This window comes from Polyodon spathula, chromosome 4, assembly GCF_017654505.1.
Source record: "Polyodon spathula isolate WHYD16114869_AA chromosome 4, ASM1765450v1, whole genome shotgun sequence".
Classification (NCBI taxonomy): Eukaryota; Metazoa; Chordata; class Actinopteri; order Acipenseriformes; family Polyodontidae; genus Polyodon; species Polyodon spathula.
Genome location: NC_054537.1, coordinates 81,678,069 through 81,703,292, shown reverse-complemented (window position 1 = coordinate 81,703,292; position 25,224 = coordinate 81,678,069). Strand labels below are relative to the sequence as shown.

General features: G+C 39.0%; 1 protein-coding gene across 3 annotated transcripts in view; it reads left to right on the top strand.

Annotated features, from left to right (window-relative positions):
- Positions 1–24,967, top strand: part of LOC121314944 (vacuolar protein sorting-associated protein 13B-like) — a 356,349-nt gene extending 331,382 nt beyond the window's left edge. For all 3 annotated transcript variants that reach the window (XM_041248730.1, XM_041248729.1, XM_041248731.1), the window contains exons 48-62: positions 689–859; positions 2,739–2,946; positions 7,604–7,792; positions 8,637–8,783; positions 9,795–10,087; positions 11,195–11,322; positions 13,230–13,429; positions 15,543–15,661; positions 16,668–17,473; positions 19,287–19,463; positions 20,308–20,478; positions 21,617–21,793; positions 22,617–22,719; positions 23,670–23,919; positions 24,231–24,967. In XM_041248730.1, the coding sequence (XP_041104664.1) occupies positions 689–859; positions 2,739–2,946; positions 7,604–7,792; positions 8,637–8,783; positions 9,795–10,087; positions 11,195–11,322; positions 13,230–13,429; positions 15,543–15,661; positions 16,668–17,473; positions 19,287–19,463; positions 20,308–20,478; positions 21,617–21,793; positions 22,617–22,719; positions 23,670–23,919; positions 24,231–24,479 (3,388 nt within the window). In that variant the 3' untranslated portion in view covers positions 24,480–24,967. The remainder of the gene's footprint in view (positions 1–688; positions 860–2,738; positions 2,947–7,603; positions 7,793–8,636; positions 8,784–9,794; positions 10,088–11,194; positions 11,323–13,229; positions 13,430–15,542; positions 15,662–16,667; positions 17,474–19,286; positions 19,464–20,307; positions 20,479–21,616; positions 21,794–22,616; positions 22,720–23,669; positions 23,920–24,230) is intronic.
- Positions 24,968–25,224: the final 257 nt, after the last annotated feature.

Genomic DNA, 25,224 nt, shown 5'->3' with positions numbered 1-25,224 from the left:
TAGGTGATACTGCAGGGACTTGTGGAAAAAGGTTTTGTGGTCAGACGAGACAAAAATTTTACTTTTTAGTCTAAATTCCATGCATTACATCTGGTGCAATCCCAACACAACACATCACCCGGTCAACACCATCCCAACTGTCAAGCACGGTGGAGCAGCATCATGTTATGGGGATGCTTCTCTTCAGCAGGGACTGGAAAGTTTGTCAGGATAGAAGGGAGAATGGATGGTGCAAAGTACAGGTGAATCCTTGAGGAAAACCTGTTTAAGTCAGCCAAAACTCTGAAACTGGGGAGGAAATTCACATTTCAGCAGGACAATGACCCGAAGCACAAACCCAAAGCCACTTTGGAGTGGTTGAACAAGAAGAGAATTAATGTTCTTGAGTGGCCCAGTCAAAGCCCTGAGTGTTCAGTTTAACCACTACAGCTTTGAATAAAAAAAGTTTGTTTGAAAAACTGCATAAATTATTTGTAATTTAATACTTCCGCAAACCATTGTGTGTGTGTGTGTCTGTGTGTGTGTGTGTGTATATTTGCTCTATAACTATAACCATCCTTTTTTTTACATTTATAAGACTTGACATCTATAAAAAAAAATATACCCATATGATCTTGCTAATGCCCAGGCAGTATTCTGTCACTGGAACAGCTCTGTCAATATTTCTCATCCCTCTTTCTGATAACAGGGAGGAAGATGATGCCTCTCGGTGTGCTGTCCCCATCTCCACTGCTCTTATAAAGCAAATCGTTACCAAGACGCACTGCACTGGGATGCAGGCTCAGATTCTCTCAGACTTCTACACAGCGGACTCCTCTTCCCACCTTCCATGGCCTTATATCAAGAAGGACTCGTATAGGTAACACATCGATTCTGAGCTCTTAGATCAGTGTCTGCCAATAGCTACTGATATCTGCCCTGTCTCTTTAATCTATGCCAACCCTTCTTAATTTTGAGACATTGTAGGATGAGCTGCAACAAAACGTATAGCTAGATATGATTTGAACTCCCTATTTTTATTTCTGTAGAGATTTAACATTTTCAATGGTAAAGTTCACTGCTTGCATTGATACTGTAAAAAAGGCGGGTGGTGAGATAGGGGGATATTATTCTTTACCTCTTTTCCTGAAGGCCTGACGTTGTAGATTTTTTTTTTCTTTTATTTCCCTCAAGGCTTTATTCACAGCGTACTGCCGAAATTACTAAATAGAAAAGGTAAACATTGCTTTGCAAACAATTGTTCATCTTTTCAGGTTTGCAGTGGCAGGATTCCAAAAAATATAGCGTTGTATGTCCCCACATATGTTAAACAGTACCAATTTCATATAAAAAGATTATCTTTACGGCTTTTGTTAACACCAAGCAAGTCACATTGTAAACATCAAATACCTCTCTGTAAATAAAGCAAATGAGACAATGGTATATGTTTTCCCTCTGGTGTTTTTGGTTTTTATATCTGTGACCCTCTTTTGTATTGCTTTGAGACACAAAGATAAACAAATATGTAATTATTACTAAGATTAGCATCTGCTCGTCAGCTGTGCTTTATTTCTTTAATAAAGCAGCACAGCATGTGGCTTATGTCATTAATTAATAATTTGTATAATTAATTTCATAAACGTATTCAACTTAAAGCAAAAAATCACAGGAACTGGTTTGCAAGATGTTTCTACATTATGTTTGTATTAAAATGTAAAGATGCTGTGATAATACAGAGCAGCAAAAAAGAGTTGCCATTGGGTACATGCCAAATACCCTATACCAACAGCTTATGTTTAGGCATTTAGTATTTATTTTAACCCAAGTTTATACTTAAAACTGTCAGTGCTCCTCAAACCCATAGATGTTTATCATTTAATCAAAGACAGAGGGGCCTCATACTGTATGTATGAAGCAAGCTGCTTGTTGTAACTGATATAAGCCCTAATGTGCCTTGGTCCCCAGATGCTGGAAACTGTCCTCGTTAGAAAAAGCACATCTTGATAAAATGCACAAACACAAAACGAAAAAAGTTGGCTTGCACTCGCACTGTTAAAGTGCAGAGTCTAGGCATGTTAACCATATGCATTTTTGTGGTTCTGTAACTGTACTATATGGTATAGTGTACTTCTGGAGTTAGTATCTCGTGGTTTGGTATTGAATTACTCTCGTCAGTCATTACTTTCCCTCTTGTGATCCTTAGTTTATAACAAAATGCAAGGCCAAGTCAATTTTCCCATCTATGTGGGCAAGCCATATGAAACCAAAAAAAAAAAAAAAAAATGCTGGCGGGCTCCAAAATATGCAAGATCCAGTGATTATTAACACTCATTTGTATCTTCAAAGGCGGGGTGGTATCCTTAAGAGCTGCTGAGTGATTCAGCTTTTGAATGCTGTTTATTTGTCCTTATATATAAGATGTGCAATTTATGTCATTTTGACAAAAAATTATATATCCTTATCATACGCACTTACTTGACTGTCAGAATTAAAATATTCTGTCTACCAGAATACACTGTATCTATTTTTCTGTGTCTGCAATGCCTGTAATAAGAGTGAAACATTTCAGTTTTCATTAAACAAACAACTTAGTGTTCTGTAAAAACATACAGGTTATTCAGTAGAAACGGACTGTCAGCATGTACTGTATGAACAGAGCTGTACACCTCGTCTACTGTGTATTGTGTACCAATACTGTTATACTTGTTGGTGGATACCTTGCAGGCCTGACCCTGAAAGCTGTTTTTCTATACCGTTAGGAGCACTGTGGAGCAGCTGGCTCAGTGGGACAGCCCAATGCAGGTGAAGCTCTCTGCCTGGAAGCCCTGTCTGAGCACACTTCTCATTGAGCTTCTGCCCTGGGCTCTCCTTGTCAACCAGTCCAAGTGGGACCTGTGGCTCTTCGAAGGAGAGAAGATAGTCTTGCAGATTCCAGCCGGCAAAGTTATCATACCTCCCAATTTCAAGGTCAGCAACCCCATGCTTTTACTATTACAAAATAACTATTACACCACATAATTACCAATATCAACATAGTAGGTTCCCTTTTAATTGTGCACTTGCCCAATGTGGATGTGATACCCGCTTCTTTTAAAGAACCAACAATATGGTTAGTATTCCTCCAATTTGTAGGTACTTTAACTCAAAACCAATATTAAAAAAAAAAGAAAATGACAGTGCTATTTATTATATGACCATAACTCCAGCGGGCCATACTTGCAAAGTTATGTATTATCATATTGATAAGTGTATAGCAATCTTATTAGTCTACCAATGGTAGCTTTGATCATTTTTCTTCAGATCATTTTTCTTCACGCTGTTGAAAGGTAAAATTGTCACATGATTTGAATGGACTGAGGAAGTCAGTTCTGTCACAGTACTTACGATTCTCAGGCAAGCACAATGACAGGTAAAGAAAGAGAGAGAACAACAGTTAATGTTTGAGCAACAGAATTACATGAACCAAAAACAAATGCTCTAAAAATAAAAACTGTAAAAAAAAAAAAAAGATGTTAAGCATGTCATATTTTGTAATAACATATGCAAGTAACATGAGAATAGAGCTTTTCTGTGGTTGCTTTTCATCGTACGTCAACCAGTATATCCAGATAAGTTAACAATACTTGTCTAAAATCAGCTCTGTAAAATCTCTATAAAGCCTCCACCAGACTGGAATTCTAAATACACAGTGGAACACTGGGGTGACACACTTCACCTTGAGAGCTCTATATAGCTGGAAGAAAAGTGGCTGTAGTTCACAGAACAATCTGTTTGTTGTAAAAGATCATATTGATTAAAAGATTCTAAAACGTATGTCTGTTTCTGATTTGCAGCAAAGAAAAAAATAAACCCACAGTCCAAGCACATAAAAACAATACAGAGAGAGAAGCAACCTTCTGTACAAAGCAGTGTTTTGACAAGAGGCTGCTAGGCACTTGTGTAAGGCACAGGTGTGAAATTATTGCATACCGTATGTGCATGTACACGATTAAAACAAATGAAACATAAACAAAGAACAAAATATTGTTACCATAGTACTTGTAATTATTAGGTAACGTCAGGGAACAGACTTTTCTTTACAGAGCACTTTGAAATTGAGATGCTGGTTAAGTCCCACATGGCTCTTGATCAGTACACAAATCAGAATCATGCCACTTTTATAAGGCTTCCCTTGGCACAACTTGAGCTTGTTTGGTGTTAACTACCAATTTTCTTGCGTGACTGAAAAAGGAGAGAAATATTTTAGTCAATATAAACTATTTGTATCGCATGTGTTGGCTTTTTAAGTAAAAACCCACAGACAACTTATCATCTTCCATTTGTACAAAATGTATTAACAGGGTTGTAACAGTACACTAAGGTCTTGATATGATATTATAATATGCAGGCCATATTACATGTTATGGGCTACTTTGGGGGAGCATACAGTAGCTTCAAAATACATTTTCTTAATTAATGCAATCCCCTCTTAAAATAATAATATTTGAGTAATTGCAGTAAGGAACACTTCTAATGATTGCAAGCATTAGAAAAAAGGTAAGGGGATAGTTTAGGGTACACTGTATCTTATAAAAAGGTAAGGGGATAGTTTAGGGTACACTGTATCTTATAAAAAAGTAAGGGGATAGTTTAGGGTACACTGTATCTTATAAAAAGGTAAGGGGATAGTTTAGGGTACACTGTATCTTATAAAAAGGTAAGGGGATAGTTTAGGGTACACTGTATCTTATAAAAAGGTAAGGGGATAGTTTAGGGTACACTGTATCTTATAAAAAGGTAAGGGGATAGTTTAGGGTACACTGTATCTTATAAAAAGGTAAGGGGATAGTTTAGGGTACACTGTATCTTATAAAAAGGTAAGGGGATAGTTTAGGGTGGTGGTTTTCAACCTGTGGTAGGCATAGCTTTACTGGTACGCGGCAGGCTTGCCACTGATACGCACCGACAGTTCTTTATGATGATATGATTCCTCAAAACACAATGCTGTCCTTACAACCGCGCAGTCCTTACAACCACGAAGTGTTCCTGTCAGGACAACTGAGAAAGTCAGCACCTCCTGTCACTTTTTTTAACGCTTATTCACTGCCAAACATGAACTACTTTAGATGTGTTATGACTGCAGCATAGGATACTGACCTTAAGCTTAGAGTTTCAGTGTAGGGAGAGGATTATTCATTGTTTTATTAACAGTAATTTGATAGCCATTCAGAGTGCAGTGTCCTGACAGGAGAATTTCGTGTTACCTTTGTAAGGGCAGCCTCAATCGCACCATCGTAATGTATCAATCAGCTTGTACCACTGAATCACAGAGAAATGAGAAATTATGATGCATGGCTCCAGACTGCGACTAAAATGGTTACAAATGCAACAACGAAAAAAACATGCTGTTTAGAGGCTAGGCACAAAAAAGCAAGTGTCGATATTTACGAATGCGAAATGACGTTGGTCTGTATAAAAAATAAAAAAAAAAAAAAAAACGCATATCACATGTTTTAATAAACTGAAGTGCGAGAAGGACGGTAATAAATTGATCGAATAAAAATGCCTGTAAAAGTATATTAACACCAGCAGAAAGTTTTGAGTCAACACGAATGGATGTTCTTCGTGTGTTGCGACTTACATCCCAGATATGATAGAATTAGTTACATTGTTTACTGTCAGGAGTTTAAGTATGATTTAATTGCACAAGATTCCTTAGTTAGATTATAAGCTGATAATACCTCTTCAGCCAAAGAAGCAGGCACAGTAATTGCACCGTTACCATTAATTAAAGCACTATGTAGCGTGAGTTTTGTACGAAAGCAGGCTCAGCTGTTGCAGGGAAAACAAACTGACCGTTTAAAAAATTTGACAGCAGAACACTCAGAAATACTTGGGACTATGTACTATGTGCTGCAGCTTACTTGATTGCAGTAAACAAACAAAAAAACGCCATTTACTAAATTTAGCTATCAGATTGTGCTATTGAAAATATATGACAATGTGCTTGCTGTGGTGTATTTAATATCGTAAATATAGCAGAACAAACTCACTGCAATTTAAACTTGTTTTTACTGAAGAATAAAGGGTATGTAAATCACATAAGAGCTGTCTGTGTTACATGCTATTACAACTGGACACAATTAAAGGTGCGGTCACCAGTTCAATACACAGCACTTGCAAAATATGAAAAATATAAACATGCTGAGTTCATTGCAGTCATCAGCTGCATCTATTCAGGACACAACAAACAAGTGAGTACAGCTGCAACAAACCTGGTTCTAATGGGGTAGGTCTCGGCTTTACAACAGCCGTTTAAGATTGCACATAGTTAGTGGTACACCTGGTGGTCCCTGCTGGAAACACTGGTACTTGAGATGAAAAGGTTGAAAACCACAGGTTTAGGGTGTACCGTATCTTACAAAAAGGTAAGGGGATAGTTTATGGTATACCGTATCTTCGAATTTAAGACCCAGGCCAAATTTCCCACCCTCAGTTTGAGGGGAAAAAAATCATCAAAGAAAGCTGCATTTACAAAGATACAACCTCAGTTACTCATGTAAGAAAGAGACGTATGGAGGCAGTTTGCGGCCGTCTGCTGTCACACAGAGCATTAGTTATGCACTGCTTCTCATTTCCAGTCGTGATTACTCGCACCTGTTTTTCTCCCTTTTTCTGAACTGTGGTATTGTTTGGCATGTCGAAGAATACGGGGGTCTGGTGAACACTTCCGATCTGTCCTAGCTGGTACTGTTTGTGAGAACTGAGCCTAATAACAAAATGCTGAAATTGTAAAAAGTGATCTTTGAATACATCAGGAAGCTATTGCCGCTTCTTTGAAAATGGCTGCCTGTATGTCACGTTGCTGTTTGTGTACTCGGGCAGTGATATTTTTTGCAGTCTTTTCTCAGCAGTCAGGTGTTTAAATTATATATTGTTTCAAATAGTGTACAAAGGCAAACAACACACCGCTCCGTGACAAAAAAAAGATATTGTCGCGCAGCAGCTAGGAAACTGACCAATGACCAGTCAGAGGAGTGAATAGGCCTTAATGGCTAAAACACATCCCAGCTGTTTACCAGCTATGTCCCTGCTCTCACACTCAGGTCCTCTAATGCTGATATCTTGGATGTCACACCTTTCAGGTTGTGATCATTGGTTACAAGAACCTGTCTGAATGTGGACTCTTTTTTCTAAATTTTATGTTTAAAATGTTTTTTTTGCCAGCATCTTGAAATGCTTGTCTCTATTAAATTGTTGCTGAGTAGCAATCCGCAAAATGTACATCATGCAACAATTGAAACAAAACAGGACTTTCAAGCATTTGTTTTAGGTCATTTCATCTGTTTTTTTCATCATATGTTTAACCAAATCTATCAAGTTGTTTCCATTATTATTTTATTATTATTATTTTTTTAAGTATATTATGTTCAAAACATTTTTTTAATTTTATTTTCAGATGGCTTTGATTTAAAATGTGATTCATTCAACACCCCCTAAAGTGTTTTATAAGAAATTAGACTAGAAAGGAGAGAGTCTGGAACTCTTCTGAGGAATGCATTTTCAACACATCCACCAATAATATAGAATTCTGAATCATGAGTAGAACGTTTCAGAAATCAGAATTCCTTTTTTCTTCTTCCAGGAGCCCTTTCAAATTGGAATCTATTGGGCAAACACCAACACGGTGCATAAGTCCACTGCAATTAAACTGGCGCACGACTTCACCTCCCCGAAGTGGAAGGATGACACTGGAGCTGAGCTGCTCTCACTGGATGAGGAGGGATTTGTTGATGCTGAAATCAAGCTGGGGGCCTTCCCAGGACATCAGAAAGTAGGGTTTGAAATCCAGCTTGCCATTAAAATCTGAATGAGGGAACAGGGAATGTTTGTGTTTCTGTGCTTCTGTTGTTCCTATGGAAAACAGTTAGAGGGAAGGTAGTACCCTTTGATATTATACTCGGCTTAGCATCGCAAAGGATGATGGATTAGTATATATAGCTGCAGCTATGGCCAAAAATTTTGCATCACCTAGAATTTTAGGATTGAGACGTAATAAAAAAACAATAGGAACATAATTTAGATCTTTTATTTAACATCATGTAATCAGAGAAACTAGAAAATAATACTGCAAAAGTCTACCGGAAGCCATAATAGTACAGTAGTACAATATTTGACATTAGATTTCGAAATGTAATTTAATATGTTAATGTAACATTATTCATCAGATTTCATTCGACTTTATGAAGCTAAATTAGTTAAGTCTATGGGGTGATGCAAAACCTTTGGCTATAGCTGTATAGGCCTGTAAACTGAGGAGTATCAATTTTTATATTACAGAGGTTTGGGTTTTTTTTTTTGTAACTTTTTTTTAATGTATTGTATTATTACGGACTTTGATAAAAAATGGAGCTTTAGGCACGCAAGCAGCCATGTAATGGGTTATAGTAACACTCAAATCACGTAAACAGTTCTTGCCATGTTCATTTCTACTCATGCTAGCATTCTCTCATGCACTGACATTCACCGTCCTATAACTCTGTATTAGCACCTGTTAATAATGTTTGAACTGTATTATTTATTGAGATGGAATGTGAAGGTATAATAATGACTGATGAATTCCAGAGCCAGTTATTAATGATCAGGGTCCTATTTCTTTTGGGGTTTTTTTATTGCAGTTGTGCCAGTTCTGCATTTCCTCAGTGGTGAGGCACGGGATTCAGGTCCTGCAGATTGAAGACAGGACCATTTTAGTCAACAACACTCCATACCAGATCTATTGCAGACCCATCTTGTCTGCTGTAGAACTAAGCACGAGAGATGAGGTATGGTGTTCTTGACTGATAAAAGGAAATAGAAGTGGAGAATAAAGATTAATGAAAGGATCGCTCCTGATAAAGAAATAGTGCCAGGCCCCTTTACAGCCCTTTAATCCGTGAGAAAGTCAAGTGGCTTGTCCAAGGTTGCACAGCAAGTCAGTGGGTGACCTAAGAGGGTCGTAGACTCAGCCACGATGCATGGCAAACACAAATGGGTATTCATCAGGTCCTGTCTTGTGCCAAATTCTGATTCCCCCACTGGCTTTAATTACTTAGAATGCCTGGGTATGTACAGTACAGTCTAACCATTATTACTTGCCAGGTCACATTTGCAGTCATGTATGCATGTTAAACAGATATCAATGGCAACAGACTGCTTACTCTCTAATCTCTGTCTATTGATATGTGTGGATTTTAAGACACGTTACATTTAAGATACTGTTGTATTGAGTAGGTTAGTGTGTGAAACTTTTCTCACTGAAGGATTGTAACATTAACATGCCTCCCTGCAGTCACCCTTAAGGACTCTTTACAAAACAGTAAGTTAACAAGCATGGCAAGCAGGGACCTAGTCAGAAACAATATTACAGATTGTATAAATCAGGTAAGAAATTTCAGAAAAAAATTAAATGGTTCTATTAACAGGCACACACTTGCCATTTTGCTCCAAAATACATTATTGTGCTTTGCCAGAAACATGAGGACAGGGTTCTGGAATATGCATACAAACACTCTGTTATTGTTTGGCTCATTCCATAAATAGCCCAGGATGCGCCACTGTCCTTCCAACAGCAATTGATTAACAATATCTATTATATCTCAGTGACAGGGCAAGCAATTATTTATGAGATGGTTTTGATTGCAGCTAGTGCATTTCTCTATATACTTAGATATTTAGAGATGCTATGTTGCTTCTGCTTCTAATTTTGTCATACAGTTTTCAAGTTGGTAAATGGACAGTTCAGTGCAAAGTGAGAAAAGTGATGTGGTCACGCAGCTGTGTTTTTTCCTCTCCAGCCTGTGAACATGCCAGACAGTGCTGTGTTCAGCCTCAGCCCAGCTGGGAGCCAAACCTCTCCACAGCCCAGTTCTGTTCCATGTTGGGACCTGCTCACTGACACCAGACACTCAGATGTTGAAGCCCCACTTCCCAGCAAACAAATGCTGCTGAGCTTCTCTCCTGGAGCAGGGGTAGGCTGTGCGGGCGGCCAGAGCTGCTGGAGCTTGCCAGCTGGGATTAGGCAAGATTTTCCAAGGCAAAGTGTGGCCGTGCCTATCCAACCCTGCAATGAGAGCGGATTCTGTACCAGGTGTGTTGCACTTGTGTGCAAAGGCGTTCATTTGCTGCCTTTAAGTTTAGATTCTATTATTGTATTTTTAAGAGGAAAAAACTTTTGGTGGACATGCCCTGTTGATCTTAAATGTTTCACTTTCATGCCCTCATAATTTCCATTTGCTCTCATTATATATGAACTTGCTTCAGTGAAAAAATACATTGTCTAATGGAACTTTGAACAGCATCTTCTCATAAAAATAGTTGGTTTTGCCTCATTTAGCTCCATGTAATAGCACATCATCCTATTTATTAAGTGCCACTTTTATTAACTACAACAGCATGAAATTATTCAAATGATAATGTATTCCTAAATGGAAAGTATGAGTTTGGGCTGGATATCATTTTCCTGGTGCATTGGTATGGGCGTATTGCTTTGGGGGGGCCACTGTTAATAGTGCATGGTGGTGCACTGGTAACTAGGTGTAATAATAAGTAACAGACAGATGTCTTACTGAGTGGGGCTGGCTTTTGATTAAAGTATGACTTAACTTCAGTGACATAATTGTCAGCCAAGGATTGAGCAGCAGTGATGGCTGCTTTGTTGTCAGGAGTCAGGAGTGAAGTGTATTTAGGTAGCCTACCCAGTCTGTGCCAGACTGTATTCACAAAAGTGACCAACTTCACAGAAAGCCTTGCACCACTCAAAACCCTGCCGTGCCAGTTTATCAAACCACCTTCTGCTCTGTACACTCCCTGATGTTTAGAGAGTTTGCACGCTTTTAAATACTTCGTGAAGCGAGTATTAAAATCAGCAGGGTTACGACTTGAGTGAGTGCAATCATCCCGTTCAAATATTTGGCAGAGCAGGCTGAACAGTGTGATCCATTAACAAGGGGCATAACACACTGCCCTTGCCACCTTTGGGAAGCGAAACACAAGCCACAGTCCGTGCAGGCCTGACAGCTGCACATGATTGGATTTGACATGTTTTCAGTTCATTGGCGTACAAAGGTTGTACTAATTAGATTGAGAGAGCACAGCTTGTTGTAATTCAGGTCATGTTGCGAGAGGCTTCTTTTGCAGTTATGATTTCCTGCTCTGTTTTTGATAGTAGAGATTGTTTTTGTTTTTTTTGTTTCAGAGCCATTGTCCTGACCTACCAAGAACACCTGGGGGTGACCTACTTGACTCTGACCGAAGACCCCTGTCCTCGCATGATAATCAACAGCAAGTGCCCAGTCCCACTTGTGGTGAAAGAGAATATAAAAGGTAAAACAACACAATTTTACATTGTCAGCCAAGGATTGAGCAGCGGGGGGTGGCAGTTTTGTTGAAGTCAGGCGTGAGGTGTATTTCACTGTGGGGTGTAGAATTCATGCTGATTGTATTATTCTTGTGTAATTCTCACTTCACTCGGCGGGGGGGTTGAAAGCTGCAGGCTGCCCTGTTGTTGCTTTGAGCCACTGCTTGCTCCATGATCAGCAGGAAGCTGTGTATTTGGCAGCAGTTGATTGGCCCGGAATCCTGTTTTTCCTCACGCTGGAGGGCGTCCAGCCACTGGCCTTACAGTAGAGGTGAACCAGCCAGCCAGGGCCTGCTCCCCTGAGTGGACCAGGTTAGATCCCACTGAGAGTGGTAGCACTGGGTTACAAATTGCAAGCAGACGAACACACTCAAACATGCTCTCCATCAGTTTCTGTGACAAGTATACACCTTTACACACCACTGAAAAGCCACAATTGTTTATGCTCAACCCTGTAGAAAATGGTGGATGTCCATTGAAAATAAAAAATAAAAAACACAGAATATGCTTCTGTGGTGTGGCAGATGTTTTTCCATTTCATTTAAAGGCCTTTAATACAACACTAGCATATGCCTTATCAAGAACATTCAGCCATTTATGTAATTAAATGTTTGTTTTTCTGTCTTTATGACAATGTGCCCTGGGAAATTAGTTTTATTTTATATAATTATTTGTTTTATTTTTCACAAATTCTATTTTATTTTGTTTTATTACAGATGCACATAAATAAATGTATATCAATAATAGTATAGTCTACATCATGTTTTAACTACATACATATTCTTATTAAACATTATCTGCTTTTTTAAAAACATTTTGACATAAAGACCTTGCACAGAAAAATAATTTAGTTACCATAATTTCTCATTAGCGGCATTAACAGTAACGTACAGTACAGTCCCCTACACTTTCTAATAAAACACTGAAACTCAAAATCAATTATTGTAAGGTGACATTGGTTTTATGTTGGGAAATATTTTTAAGAAAAAAAAAACTGAAATATCTTGCTTGCTTAAAAATATTTCCCAACATAAAACCAATGTCACCTTACAATAATTGATTTTGAGTTTCAGTGTTTTATTAGAAAGAGTAGGGGACTGTACTATACGTTACCGTTACTGCCCATGCCCATGCCCTCTATAAAAATACAATAGGAATATGTATCTATTTGCACTGCCTTACTATTGTGGGGCTGTCATAATACAGCAATCTACCCATTAAAAAAAACCCATAGGAATTGTACTTCAGTCCCATTGCACTGAAGCAGTGCTCCAGTACACAACACGCTTGGGGTTTCTCACTCTTTAAACACTAAGCAAAGCAGTTTCATTCATTCAAATTAATTCAAAACCAAAACAGCATTTGCTCCAGTGCAAAGTTTGCGCTGCTTGAAATAAAACAAAGACTTAGCATACTAATACAAAATATAAGCAAGAAAGCCATATTTTCCCCAATAAGAAAAGGAATGAACAGCTACTGCTCTTCCCAAACGTCTCGCTCCAAATTATACATCTACGCAAGTGCTAGCTGGAGCTTCCGTTTCCCTTCAGACCATGTCTATGGTAATGGCTGAGCCTTGACAACTACAATTGCAAGTATTTATTTAAAATATTTTTGTATAAACCTCCCAATTTATGTTTGCTTTATAATGATTTTTTGTTGTATTTCATTTTGTATTTGCATTTCGTTTTATATGTTGCATTTCATTTTATTTCGTGCTATTTCGTATTTGCGAAAAACATGGGGCTCTAATTATTTGGAAGTATTACAAAACCATGTATTATCATAGCATTATTATCATACAATCAGTATAGATATACACTACTTGTTACTTGACAGCTGTTCTGTAGAGACATTGTGCTGTAATTCTCAGATATTCCCAAGACCAAGGTGCTCTGCAGACCCATCCCTGCAGAGTCCTCCCTGCACCACGAACTGTACCACCACCTCTCCAGCTTTCCAGACTGCAAAAATAAAGACACTTTACCCAGCATTCTCTTGAAATTGGCCTCCTCAGAGGAAACTGGAGAGGAGTGGAGTGACGCCATTGACATCAACAGCCCTGGAACCCAGGTACAATTCTATAACCTGCCTGCCAGTCACTCATATAGAGTAATGTGCATTTTCTTAGAGAAAACTTTTTCATGAATGGTCTGTGAATGCTAAAATCCAGTAATGACATGACATGTCAGAACAGAGACTGCTAGATGTCTTTAGTTGCTAGTTTAGCCACCATCTTATTATATGATTTGAGCTTGTGACCTACAGTATATGACTTCACCTTACCCCCTTGAGTGGAAAATCTGATTCAAATAGGAACCTATTGGAAACTGTGTGTGTGTGTCTGTGTGTGTGTGTGTGTCTGTGTGTGTAGTGCCTTGCAAAAGTATTCAGACCCCTGACCAATTCTCTCATATTACCGAATTACAAATGGTACATTGAAATTTCGTTCTGTTTGATATTTTATTTTTAAACACTGAAACTCAGAATCAATTATTGTAAGGGGACATTCGTTTTGTGTTGGGAAATATTTTTAAGAAAAATAAAAAACTGAAATATCTTGCTTGCATAAGTATTCAACCCCTGTGCTGTGGAAGCTCCCAGTTTGCACCGATGAAAGAAATTGCCCTAACAAGGACACAGTTACCTTACCATTAGCCTCCACCTGTGAACCATTAAAGTTGCTGTCACATTTTCTGGATAAAAACCCCACTGTTGAAGGATCATTGATAAGGCTGTGAATCTGAAGGAAATGAAGACCAAAGAGCATTCTACAGAAGTTAGAGATAAAGTAATACAAATGCATAGATTAGGGAAAGGGTACAAAATAATATCCAAGTGTTTGGATATCCCAGTGAGCACAGTTGGATCAATAATCAGGAAGTGGAAGCTGCATCACACCACCCAGGCACTGCCAAGAAAGGCCGTCCCTCAAAACTCAGTGCTCAAACAAGAAGGAGACTTGTGAGAGAAGCCACAGATAGGCCAACAATCACTTTGAAGGAGCTACAGAGTTCAGTGGCTGGGAGTGGAGTAATGATGCACCAGTCAACCGTATCAAGAGCTCTGCATAACACTGGCCTGTATGGGAGGGTGGCAAGAAAGAAGCCGTTACTCAAAAAGTACCATCTGAAAGCACGTCTGGAGTTTTCCAGAGAGAGTGACCCAGCTGCGATGTGGGAAAAGGTTTTGTGGTCAGATGAGACCAAGATAGAGCTTTTTGGTCAAAACTCAAAGCGCTATGTGTGGCGCAAACCTAACACTGCCCATGCCTCAAGACACACCATCCCTACAGTGAAGTATGGTGGTGGCAGCATCATGCTGTGGGGATGCTTCTCATCAGCAGGGACAGGGCATATTGTTACAATTGAAGGAAGAATGGATGGAGCAAAATACTGCAAGAGAATCTGCTTCAGTCCGCTAAAAAACTGAAGCTTGGGAGGAAATTCTCCTTTCAGCAGGACAATGATCCCAAGCACAAGGCCAAAGCAACATTGGAGTGACTCAAGAACAAAAAGGTGAATGTCCTACAGTGGCCCAGTCAAAGACCTGATCTCAATCCCATTGAGAATCTGTGGCACTATTTGAAAATTGCGGTCCACAAGCGTCATCCAACCAACCTGAACAGCCTGGAGCAAATCTGCCAAGAAGAATGGGCCAAAATCACTCCGACACTGTGTGCAAAGCTGGTACATACTTACCCCAAAAGCCTTAAAGCTGTTATTGCAGCGAAAGGTGGCTCTACCAAATATTAATGTGTGGGGGTTGAATACTTATGCAAGCAAGATATTTCAGTTTTTTTTTTTTCTTAAAAATATTTCCTAACATAAAACCAATGTCACCTTACAATAATTGATTTAGAGTTTCAGTGTTTTAAAATAAAATATCGAACAGAATTAAATTTTGATGTACCATTTGTAATTCAGTAATATAAGAGAATTGGTCAGGGGTCTGAATACTTTTGCAAGGTACTATATATATATATATATATATATATATGGATTTATCGACTGTAATTAAGTGTACTAAACAGAATCTGTTCCTGCTATAACTGTGTATTTAGCATTCCTAGTATGTAAAACGCTATTCCAGCTAAATGAATTGAATAGGTACCAGTGAATGTTCTGGTTTGACAGTACGATTGTTGTTTGTTTTAAAATCTTGTCTTTGTTTTTTTGTGTTGAAGGTTGTGTTTGTGCCCGGCTATGGGTGTGTGTACATAGATACCATTCACCTCTGCGGTACAGTAACTATCACCCTGGCCCCTGAGGGAAAAGCAGGGGCGACCCTCACCAGCTTCCACAGGTAAACCATCAGACCAGCACATGGCAATCAGAGCCGCTTCAGAGTAATTTGTACTGGAATTACTTTTGTTTTAACAGTCAGAGATATAAAACCAACGTGCTGTATTAGAGGAGTGTTTTTCAAACTTTTTTGTGAGTGGATTAGCTGAATTTAGTTTTGATCTCAGCGGAGCACACGATAAACAGTATAGCTGACTGAAAAATAAGCACATAAAAAAAAAAAAAAAAAAAACACTGTAATAATAACTGTAGACTTACCTTTCTTTGTTGTAATGCGATAGGCGGACCTGTTTCTGTTAGCACAGTTATTTTAAAATGCCAATATAATGTATTTTTGTATTGACTTCTCCAGGTCAGCAGCAGTAATGCGTGGATAGTGAACTTTGTCTTTGCTTCTTTTTCTGTATCTTTTCATCAAAAAAAATACATGTTTGGCATTTTTAAATGCTTGGTCACTAACAAGGCTAACATGGCGGGTTATGTCAGCTATGTTTACGGAGTGATTGAGACCATCATGGAGGCTTCATTCATTTTAATTAATTACAATAATTGGAACCATTGAAAGCCTCCAGTTTAATGTTTACAACAAATAGAACCTTATTTGAGGGACTATATTTTTCTCCAAAACGGAATGATATATAAATAAAATTGTTTTATATATATATATATATATATATATATATATATATATATATATATATATATATATATATATATATATATATTTTTTTATATATATAAAAATTATTGTATCCATATTATAAGCGGGATAACACAACAGGGCTTGTGCGTTGTGTTGTATTAACATAAAGCTTTGTTGGATGAACCCAAATACAGCTGTATGTTAATACAGCAACGCACACCCTGTTATGTGTTATTCCCTTACTTTACAAGTTGCTGTGCTGAGTTTAAGCATCTGCTAAATGACTATTAATAATAATAATAATAATAATAATAATAATAATAATAATAATAATAAGCTGAGATTTTAAATTTTTTGGTTACAGAACAGTGAAACAGACCATTGCATTCAGGGTACTCTTATGTGAAGTCAGCCTCGTAGTGTACGATGACATCACAAACCACAAGGCCTCTGCGGAACTGCTGCGACTGACCCTGTCCAAGATCCTGCTGAACATGGCTCCGGCTCGGGGGCTGGGGGCGGAGGCCAGGGAGGGGCTGCCTGATCTCTACGCTGTGGAGGTGTACTGCGCCAGTCTGCAGGGGGACAATCAGCTCTACAACAGATCAAGCTTTCACTTCCCAGTCTTACTGTGCCAGGAGCAGAAAACAGACACTCTGCAGTGGTCCCGGGATTCCAACCCAACAGTGTCCATCAAGGATCTAGAGGAATATAAGCACAGCTGCTTTTTGCAGCTCTGCCTCTCCTTGTCTGAAACACGGGACAGTGGCTTTGGTGTCGACCAAGTGACTTTTGAGATAAAGCCAGCGAGGCTGTATGTGGAAGATACCTTTGTCTATTACATAAAGACTTTGTTTCACACATATATCCCTGACAGGGCACTGGGCAAAAAGCCAGTGAAGACACTTAGCTCTTTAGGTGCCCTGGTGCTGCCTGAGCAGGTAGAACAGTCCATTCAAGCCCTGGTAAACCCAGTAAAGCTGCAGAAGTTGACAATCCAGCCGGTCAATCTCTTAGTCAGTATCCATGCCTCCCTAAAGCTTTACATTGCCTCTGACCATACACCTTTGTCCTTTTCCTTGTTTGAAAGAGGACTCATCTACACTACCGCCAGACAGCTTATCCACGCGTTGGCAATGCATTATGCTGCTGGGGCCCTTTTCCGGGCAGGTAAGTGTTGATGTTTTGTTGTTAGACACAGTTGTGTCGTTCACACCAGGTCTTTGTTCCAACCATGATCTAAGTGCTTTAATTGAACCACTTAAATCTCTATCCAGGTCCTAATGTAGTCACTTATTTTAATAAACCCTATTAAACTTGGATTTCAATATCCACACCCCACCCAGATCATGGCATGTTTTGTCAAACTTATAGGATTAGAGCATAAAGTATAAAGCGGTGTGATTAAATATTTGGAAAGCTGTGAGGGGCCACAACAGCATTTTTTTTTTCTTTTTTAAGTACACAAAGTTTCTACAACAGTCACATTTTTTTATGCTTGCAAAAAACTATTTTGAATATATGCATGTTAATAACTTAATAAATAAGTTATTATAAACAAGCCAAATACAATTGTCTTAACTGTGGATAAAGTGGCTGTCCCTGTGGGTCCACAATCCATCTGTAGTAGGTCATGAGACTGAATTACAGCTGCCTGACAAACTAGGAGCACACTGTTACCAAATGGTGAGGGGAGTTTCCTCGTCTCTATTACACACCAGCGAGGGGCGAGGGGCAGTGTTCTCAAGGATGGGGTTACTGATTAGACAGGAAAATGATGGCAGGTCATTCCCTCTGCTGTGCCAAGCTGGCTTTGTATTATGGAAACCTTATCTTACACTGGTCTTACGGGAATCAATGAAAAAATGGATTACCAACGTGGAACAGAGCCAAGACCCCTTCTAAAGAACGCGGGGCATGTGAAAATGATCATTAAGAAAAGATCCCAAAGTGCTTGTATGATTGCAGACAACAATGTAGAATTAAATGCTGTGCTCTCAAGGAAATTGACATTGAATGGAAAGATATTATAAACCCAATATTAACTGTTATATGTACTCTGTGCCAGCTCTATCCCATAGCAAAGAAAACATTACTGAGGTTTTTGTTTTTTGTCCTTCCAGCTTTTATTGGACTCTATAAGCATTTTAAATTAAGTAATGTTCTTTTTAGCCATTTTTAGGAAATATTGATTAGTTGAAATAGGTATGAAATGCACATGGGATTGCTTTGCAGTGAAACACAGTGTCTTCGTAACTTACAAACATATGGGAACATTTAACCCACTAATTTCCACCTCAGAAATCATTGTAATTGCCTGTTGGATTTTAGTGTCTCTAGTTATAGTGTGTATGTTTTGAAAAATATTCCCTCTAAACTGATTCAGCCGGACATGTATTTGCATCACATACCTATATATATTTTCACTGACATAGCATTCTTGGACCTCGGTCATAATCTGAATAACATCTTTGAAAAGGGGTTCACAGCAAAAAAGCTGGAATCACAGGTAATTTAAGTAATGCTCTATAAATGTGTAGAATACAGATTTAGGAGACTAAAAACAATGTACAGTTTCTTATATCATAAAAGAGAATAAAAGCAAAAACAAAAGTGTACCTTCTTTAAAAGAAGTAAAATAAGGTTTCACGCCTGAAATCACAAATTGTGTGTAAATAATGATAGAATTGTGATGTGCATATCAAGAAATCAAGGGGTTTAGTAATTGTGTCCCTGTCTTCTAAAGTATCAAGGAACTTTATACATCTGTTTAAAGACATTGGTGATGCAATAAAATCACCACCATGTTAAAAAGGCAGAACTGCGGGTTTATAGTTCCCTACTTTGAATAAAATGCAAAAGCAACGGCACAATAAGGTTTTTGTTATTATTATTATTATTATTATTATTATTATTATTATTATTATTATTATTATTATTATTATTTTGTTATTTGCTGAAGCTTTTCCCTGTGTTCCCACAGGCTGGGTTGTTGGGTCTCTGGAAATCCTGGGCAGCCCCGCGAGTCTGGTGAGGAGTATAGGGAATGGGATTGCTGACTTCTTCAGGCTCCCCTATGAGGGTCTGACCCGCGGCCCTGGAGCTTTCGTCAGTGGAGTCTCCCGAGGGACCACTTCCTTTGTTAAACACATATCCAAAGGTATCTTACTGTTTTCTGCCCTTTCTGCCTTGGAAATGCTACCGGCTTATCATGAAGGGGCAGAATAATCTGTCTGCAAACCATGCACTGCCCTTCAGCACCATGCAGAGAATAACAAATCTGCACGTCATCTTGACTGAATCAATGTGACATGGTCTTGCAGTTAAGCGTGGCCAGTGTGCCCCCATGTGCTTCATGTGAAATCTTTATTTAATTATTTTTTGCCTACTTTGTTTTTGGAAAATAACAAGCCACTCAGTTGTCTCTTTTCTAATTAGCTATGCTTTATAACCTAAGGGAGGTGCATAATGTAGCTAAAATAACTGATAAGTAAATTAGTTGTTTTGTGAACAATAGCGGGATTGTAACAAACAGCTGTTTGCAGTTTCAGGGCTGTCCATTGCCACCAACAATTTTACCGCAATAACTTGAGTACATTTTCACAAAACATTACTGAAACTTGACAGAAAGTCAGGTAGAATCTAGGTCCAGAACCCTGTTGAAAAGCAGATGGATCAAATTTATGGTAAAAAAACAAAAACACTCTATTAGTGTCCTTCTGTTATGGCCTGCTAGCTTTAGTTAATATATACATTCTGTGGAAAAGAAAAGTGCACTGTATTCACCTTGATCTCCTTGACACAGTTACATAAATAAACTACCATGTACTGCAGTTAGTTATTGAAGTTATTTTGAGATGCTGCAGGGTTGCATGTTTTAGTACATCATAGAAAAGTTCAAAGTGAAATATTGTTGTGAAGTGCTGCATCTCCTTTAGAACAATGTTTTTATAGACAATCTGTCAAAGAGGTGTGTTTGTGTCCCCTGTCTCGGTTGTGTTCAGGCACTCTGACGTCGATCACGAATCTGGCCACCAGCCTGGCGAGGAATATGGACCGCCTGTCTCTGGATGAGGAGCATTACCACCGGCAGGAGGAGTGGAGGAGGCAGCTCCCTGAGAGCCTGGGGGACGGCCTGCGTCAAGGGCTCTCCCGCCTCGGCATCAGCCTGCTCGGTCAGTACTCACAGGCCAGCTCTCCAGTGAAGAGCATCAGCCTGCTCGGTCAGTACTCACAGGCCAGCTCTCCAGTGAAGAGCATCAGCCTGCTCGGCCAGTACTCACAGGCCAGCTCTCCAGTGAAGAGCATCAGCCTGCTCGGTCAGTACTCACAGGCCAGCTCTCCAGTGAAGAGAATCAGCCTGCTCGGTCAGTACTCACAGGCCAGCTCTCCAGTGAAGAGAATCAGCCTGCTCGGTCAGTACTCACAGGCCAGCTTTCCAGTGAAGAGAATCAGCCTGCTCGATCAGTACTCACAGGCCAGCTCTCCAGTGAAGAGAATCAGCCTGCTCGGTCAGTACTCACAGGCCAGCTCTCCAGTGAAGAGAATCAGCCTGCTCGGTCAGTACTCACAGGCCAGCTCTCCAGTGAAGAGAATCAGCCTGCTCGGTCAGTACTCACAGGCCAGCTCTCCAGTGAAGAGAATCAGCCTGCTCGGTCAGTACTCACAGGCCAGCTCTCCAGTGAAGAGAATCAGCCTGCTCGGTCAGTACTCACAGGCCAGCTCTCCACTGAAGAGCATCAGCCTGCTCGGTCAGTACTCACAAGCCAGCTCTCCAGTGAAGAGAATCAGCCTGCTCGGTCAGTACTCACAGGCCAGCTCTCCAGTGAAGAGAATCAGCCTGCTCGGTCAGTACTCACAGGCCAGCTCTCCAGTGAAGAGAATCAGCCTGCTCGGTCAGTACTCACAGGCCAGCTCTCCAGTGAAGGGCATCAGTGTTGAAAGTGCTGTCAATTTCATTACCGTGTCCACGTACACCTGTTATCCCTGCTGTGGATTACTGTTACAAAAGAGAGAATAAGTGCATGTGTGGTACCAAGTAGCACCGGGTAATGGAAGGTACTTTATTGCTGGCCCATACAAGTGAACTATTCTGTAAAGCTTTCCAGAAAAAGTGAGGAAGTTTAATGGGTGATTTGTGTGTAATTAAATACACAAAAATAGAATGCTCCAGAAAATACTAGTTAAATATATATATATATGTAAGCACATACATACAAGCAGTCATTTAACATCTTGCTGAAAAAAAGCTGCTGGACCTTACCTACAGTAACACTGTTTTGGCTTACTGTCCGTTTTAATTATCTGCTTTAGGGGCCATTGCTGGTATTGTGGACCAGCCGATGCAAAATTTTCAGAAAACTTCAGAAACACATGGATCTGCTGGAAGCAAAGCCAAAGGAGTGATCTCGGGTGTGGGGAAAGGAATCGTAGGAGTGTTTACTAAACCCATCGGAGGAGCAGCTGAGCTGGTCTCACAGACAGGATTTGGTGAGTGAAGACACCGCTCTTTACTAGTCTTCGCAGTAGACTTAGTTGTAAGATAATGTTGCTGTCTTCAACCAGAGAATCAGTAGTACCGCCTTAAATCACCTACATACAGTACAGTGTCATCATCATCTTACATCCAGACAAACATAAAAAAATAAGTCATTTCAGATTTACATTTTAAGTTTTAGGTCAGCTCTCCCAATACTAAGGAACGTTTAAGCACCACAACCAATCTGGTTTGCACTTATGAAAATTAAAATGCAGATAAATCATCTGCAAGATGATAGAAGTAAACAAAGTTACATTTTGTTTGGCCTGAGGTAATTATTTATTTGTTGTTTTTTGTGGTATAAGGTATTTTTGACAGTTATGATGAAAAGTTAACTGACTTAAAGCCAGTCTGGTCTTGTTCATGTTTTCTGAAAAATGTGTTATTGTCAAGCCCTGCACACTGCAGTTATCTGCAGTGCTAACAGCTCAGTATTCCAGTACATCAGTTGTAAATGAAGTGTGTGATTGCATTTAGGAACGATGGCTCTCCAGGGTGTAGTGCTTAATCTCCCTGCTATTTTCTTGTTGGCTTTGGAGTGTTCATTTTTTTCTTCCTATCTAATGTAAGGTCTTTGAGATTAAGTGCGTCGTTGTTGCATGGTAGCAATTGAAATGAATTATTTGCCTCCTGTATGTTCCAAAGAAATGACATAATTTGGGGATCTGGGCTTGTTTTATGAACTGTTCTAAATAAATGACATCAGTGAAGCACTCAAAGGCAGGGAACGGAATAGTCAAATTAAACTCTTTCCTCCTTTTATTTTTAATTCAGGTATTCTACATGGGGCTGGACTTTGTCAGCTTCCCAAACAGCTTTATCTTCCCAATGAACTACAGGCTGCTCAGGCCCCAAACAGCCACATCAAATACATCTGGTAACATTATTAAACCACTTCTTTTTGACAGCATAGTTCCTCAGGCCCTGACTTATAGTTCAGCTAGCAGGTCATGTTTCGCTTGCATCAAAAGTTATGTTTTGGGTTTTTTTTGCCTGCTTTTACTATGATATTATCCACAGACATGTCTCCATCATCCAGATTGTGCATCACTGAGTTAGTTAGTGAACTTCAATTAAATGCATTCGTATTAGACTGGTTGATGTCATCAGCAATCTGTTGTACTTGTATATTCCAAATTCTTGTAATGAAAAACCCTAGAGGTAGAAACATCAGAATAGTACAAGAAAGAAATGCATTAAAACATGATTGAAATGTATTTTGTTTATTAAGATCTATGTTCTGGGAGAAAAAGAGGTATGATGAATAGGCACTCATTCAGTTCCAAGTGATATAAATTACTGAGACTAAAAATACAAATAAAACGAGGCTTCCACTGAGACAGAGCAGTCTGATCAGTGAGTAATGTTGTGGTAATTTGGCTTTCATATTGTCAGGCCTTAAAGCACATGTATTGTGTATGGTTTGAATCATTGTTTTTTTTTTTTTTTTAAATATGGCCCTCCCAGTATCCTCCATTAGACCAACAACCCCACTCTTATTCAGCCTTGTAATGGTGTTGATAGTGATAGCTGCTGTGCTGCTTTATTCAGCCCATTGCATTGATGTTGTCCTGGTTTGGGTGGCTTATATATTCTTTCATCCTATCTTCTGTTGGACAGCAATGACAAGGTTGCATATATACCTTCTGTATTGTTACTTTTAATTTGTTCTGTGTATGTAATAGCCTCTGAAAACAAGTTATTTAGTGTTTGGTACTTGCTTGTTAGGAATATTATGTTATATGTAGTACAAATCAGGAGATTTACTTAAATATAATGCAGTACCAGAAAAGGCTGTTGACAGCAAATGTACTTTGTTTGGAACAGGAAAATGCTGCAGTCGCTGGGGAGGCCAGAGATGTGCATGGCTCTGGACGTCACCATTGTGAGCGGCTCGGGGCAGGAGCATGAGGGCTGCCTGCTGCTCACCTCAGAGGTGCTGTTTGTAGTCAGCCTCAGTGAAGACACACAGCAGCAGGCGTTTCCTGTCACCGAAATTGAGTGTTCTCAAGACACTGCCCAGGACAACCTGCTCAAAGTCATACTGAAGCAACAGAGAGTGCCATGTGAATTAGAGGTAATGATCAGTGTTGTACTCCAGGTGTGCACCAGGTGTTCTGAGCAGGGAAAGGGTTACCCCTCATTTGAGATGTAATGCATTCCTTTTATTAAAGCTTTGCTGTGATTATGTTTTGTTATGTGTAGTTTTGTAATCTTGCTGCCCTTGACTGTACAAATAAATGTAAACCCTTCATGGCATGTAATTGGTTAAAATGCTAACTTTTTTTTGGTGAAAAGTAGATTTTTAATTGAAAAATCAACTCTGAGATTCTGAGGTAGTATTTACCCCGCCAATATTCATCTATTCTGTCCCCTTTTATTTTTCAGGCTGAGGGTGTAAGAGAAAGACTGTCGGAGCAGCAGTACAACAGGATTGTGGACTATGTTACAAAAATATCTCACCACGTTCTACACAGCAACTCTTCTGCGCAATTACAATCTCCAGTGGTGGCTGCTGAACCTCCACCTATCACCGTCAAAACTTACAAATATCTTGTGGACTCGCATTTTGCTCGTGTGTTTGTGAGCAAGTTTGTTATGGTGAAAAACAAAGCACTAAGAAAAGGTTTTCACTAAAAGACACCAATAGTTTCCAGTACAACTTCCAGTAAAATTAACAAGTTCTAGTTTTTCTAGTTTAAACCAGTTTTTATTTTGTTAAAAATGTGTATGCAATCACAAATATTACTACATAGCCAAATACATAATTCTAATTCAGTAATGGTGTTTTTCGGTTTAAGTATGATAAAAATTGCATTTACGCATACAGTATGTGCAAATTACTGGAAGTCAAGCACATATTGTGTCAGTGTAATTAATTTATCCAGTATATCAGTAATAATAATAATAGTTGGCATAGTCATTTTATTAAATAAAAGTACAAATAACTATTTAGACTTATTAGATTTAAATTCATATTTTATATTCAGCTCAGCCTTTACTGACAAATATGTACAGATAAGCAGTGCTTCCAGTTTTATGTAAGCTTTAAGTTTTATTTGCATTTGAACTGAAGAGGGGATTAAAGGGCAAAATATTTAACGCTAATAAAATAAGTAAAAATCTGTGTTTTTTTTTTTTTTTTGTATCTGTCAAACATGACATACAGGTATAAATAATTATTGAAAGGGTGTGTTGTATAAATATGTGATTGTGTGTATATAAATACAGAGAGTGAAAACAGCAAACATCGCAATATCTAAGGATAATCTGGATAAGCATCAATCAGTGGAAATACTGAAGCTAAATGAGTAACTGATAAACTAATAACTCTTAATAATTAGCTACCAGGTTTCAAATTCCTCCTCCTTCAGAGATCATA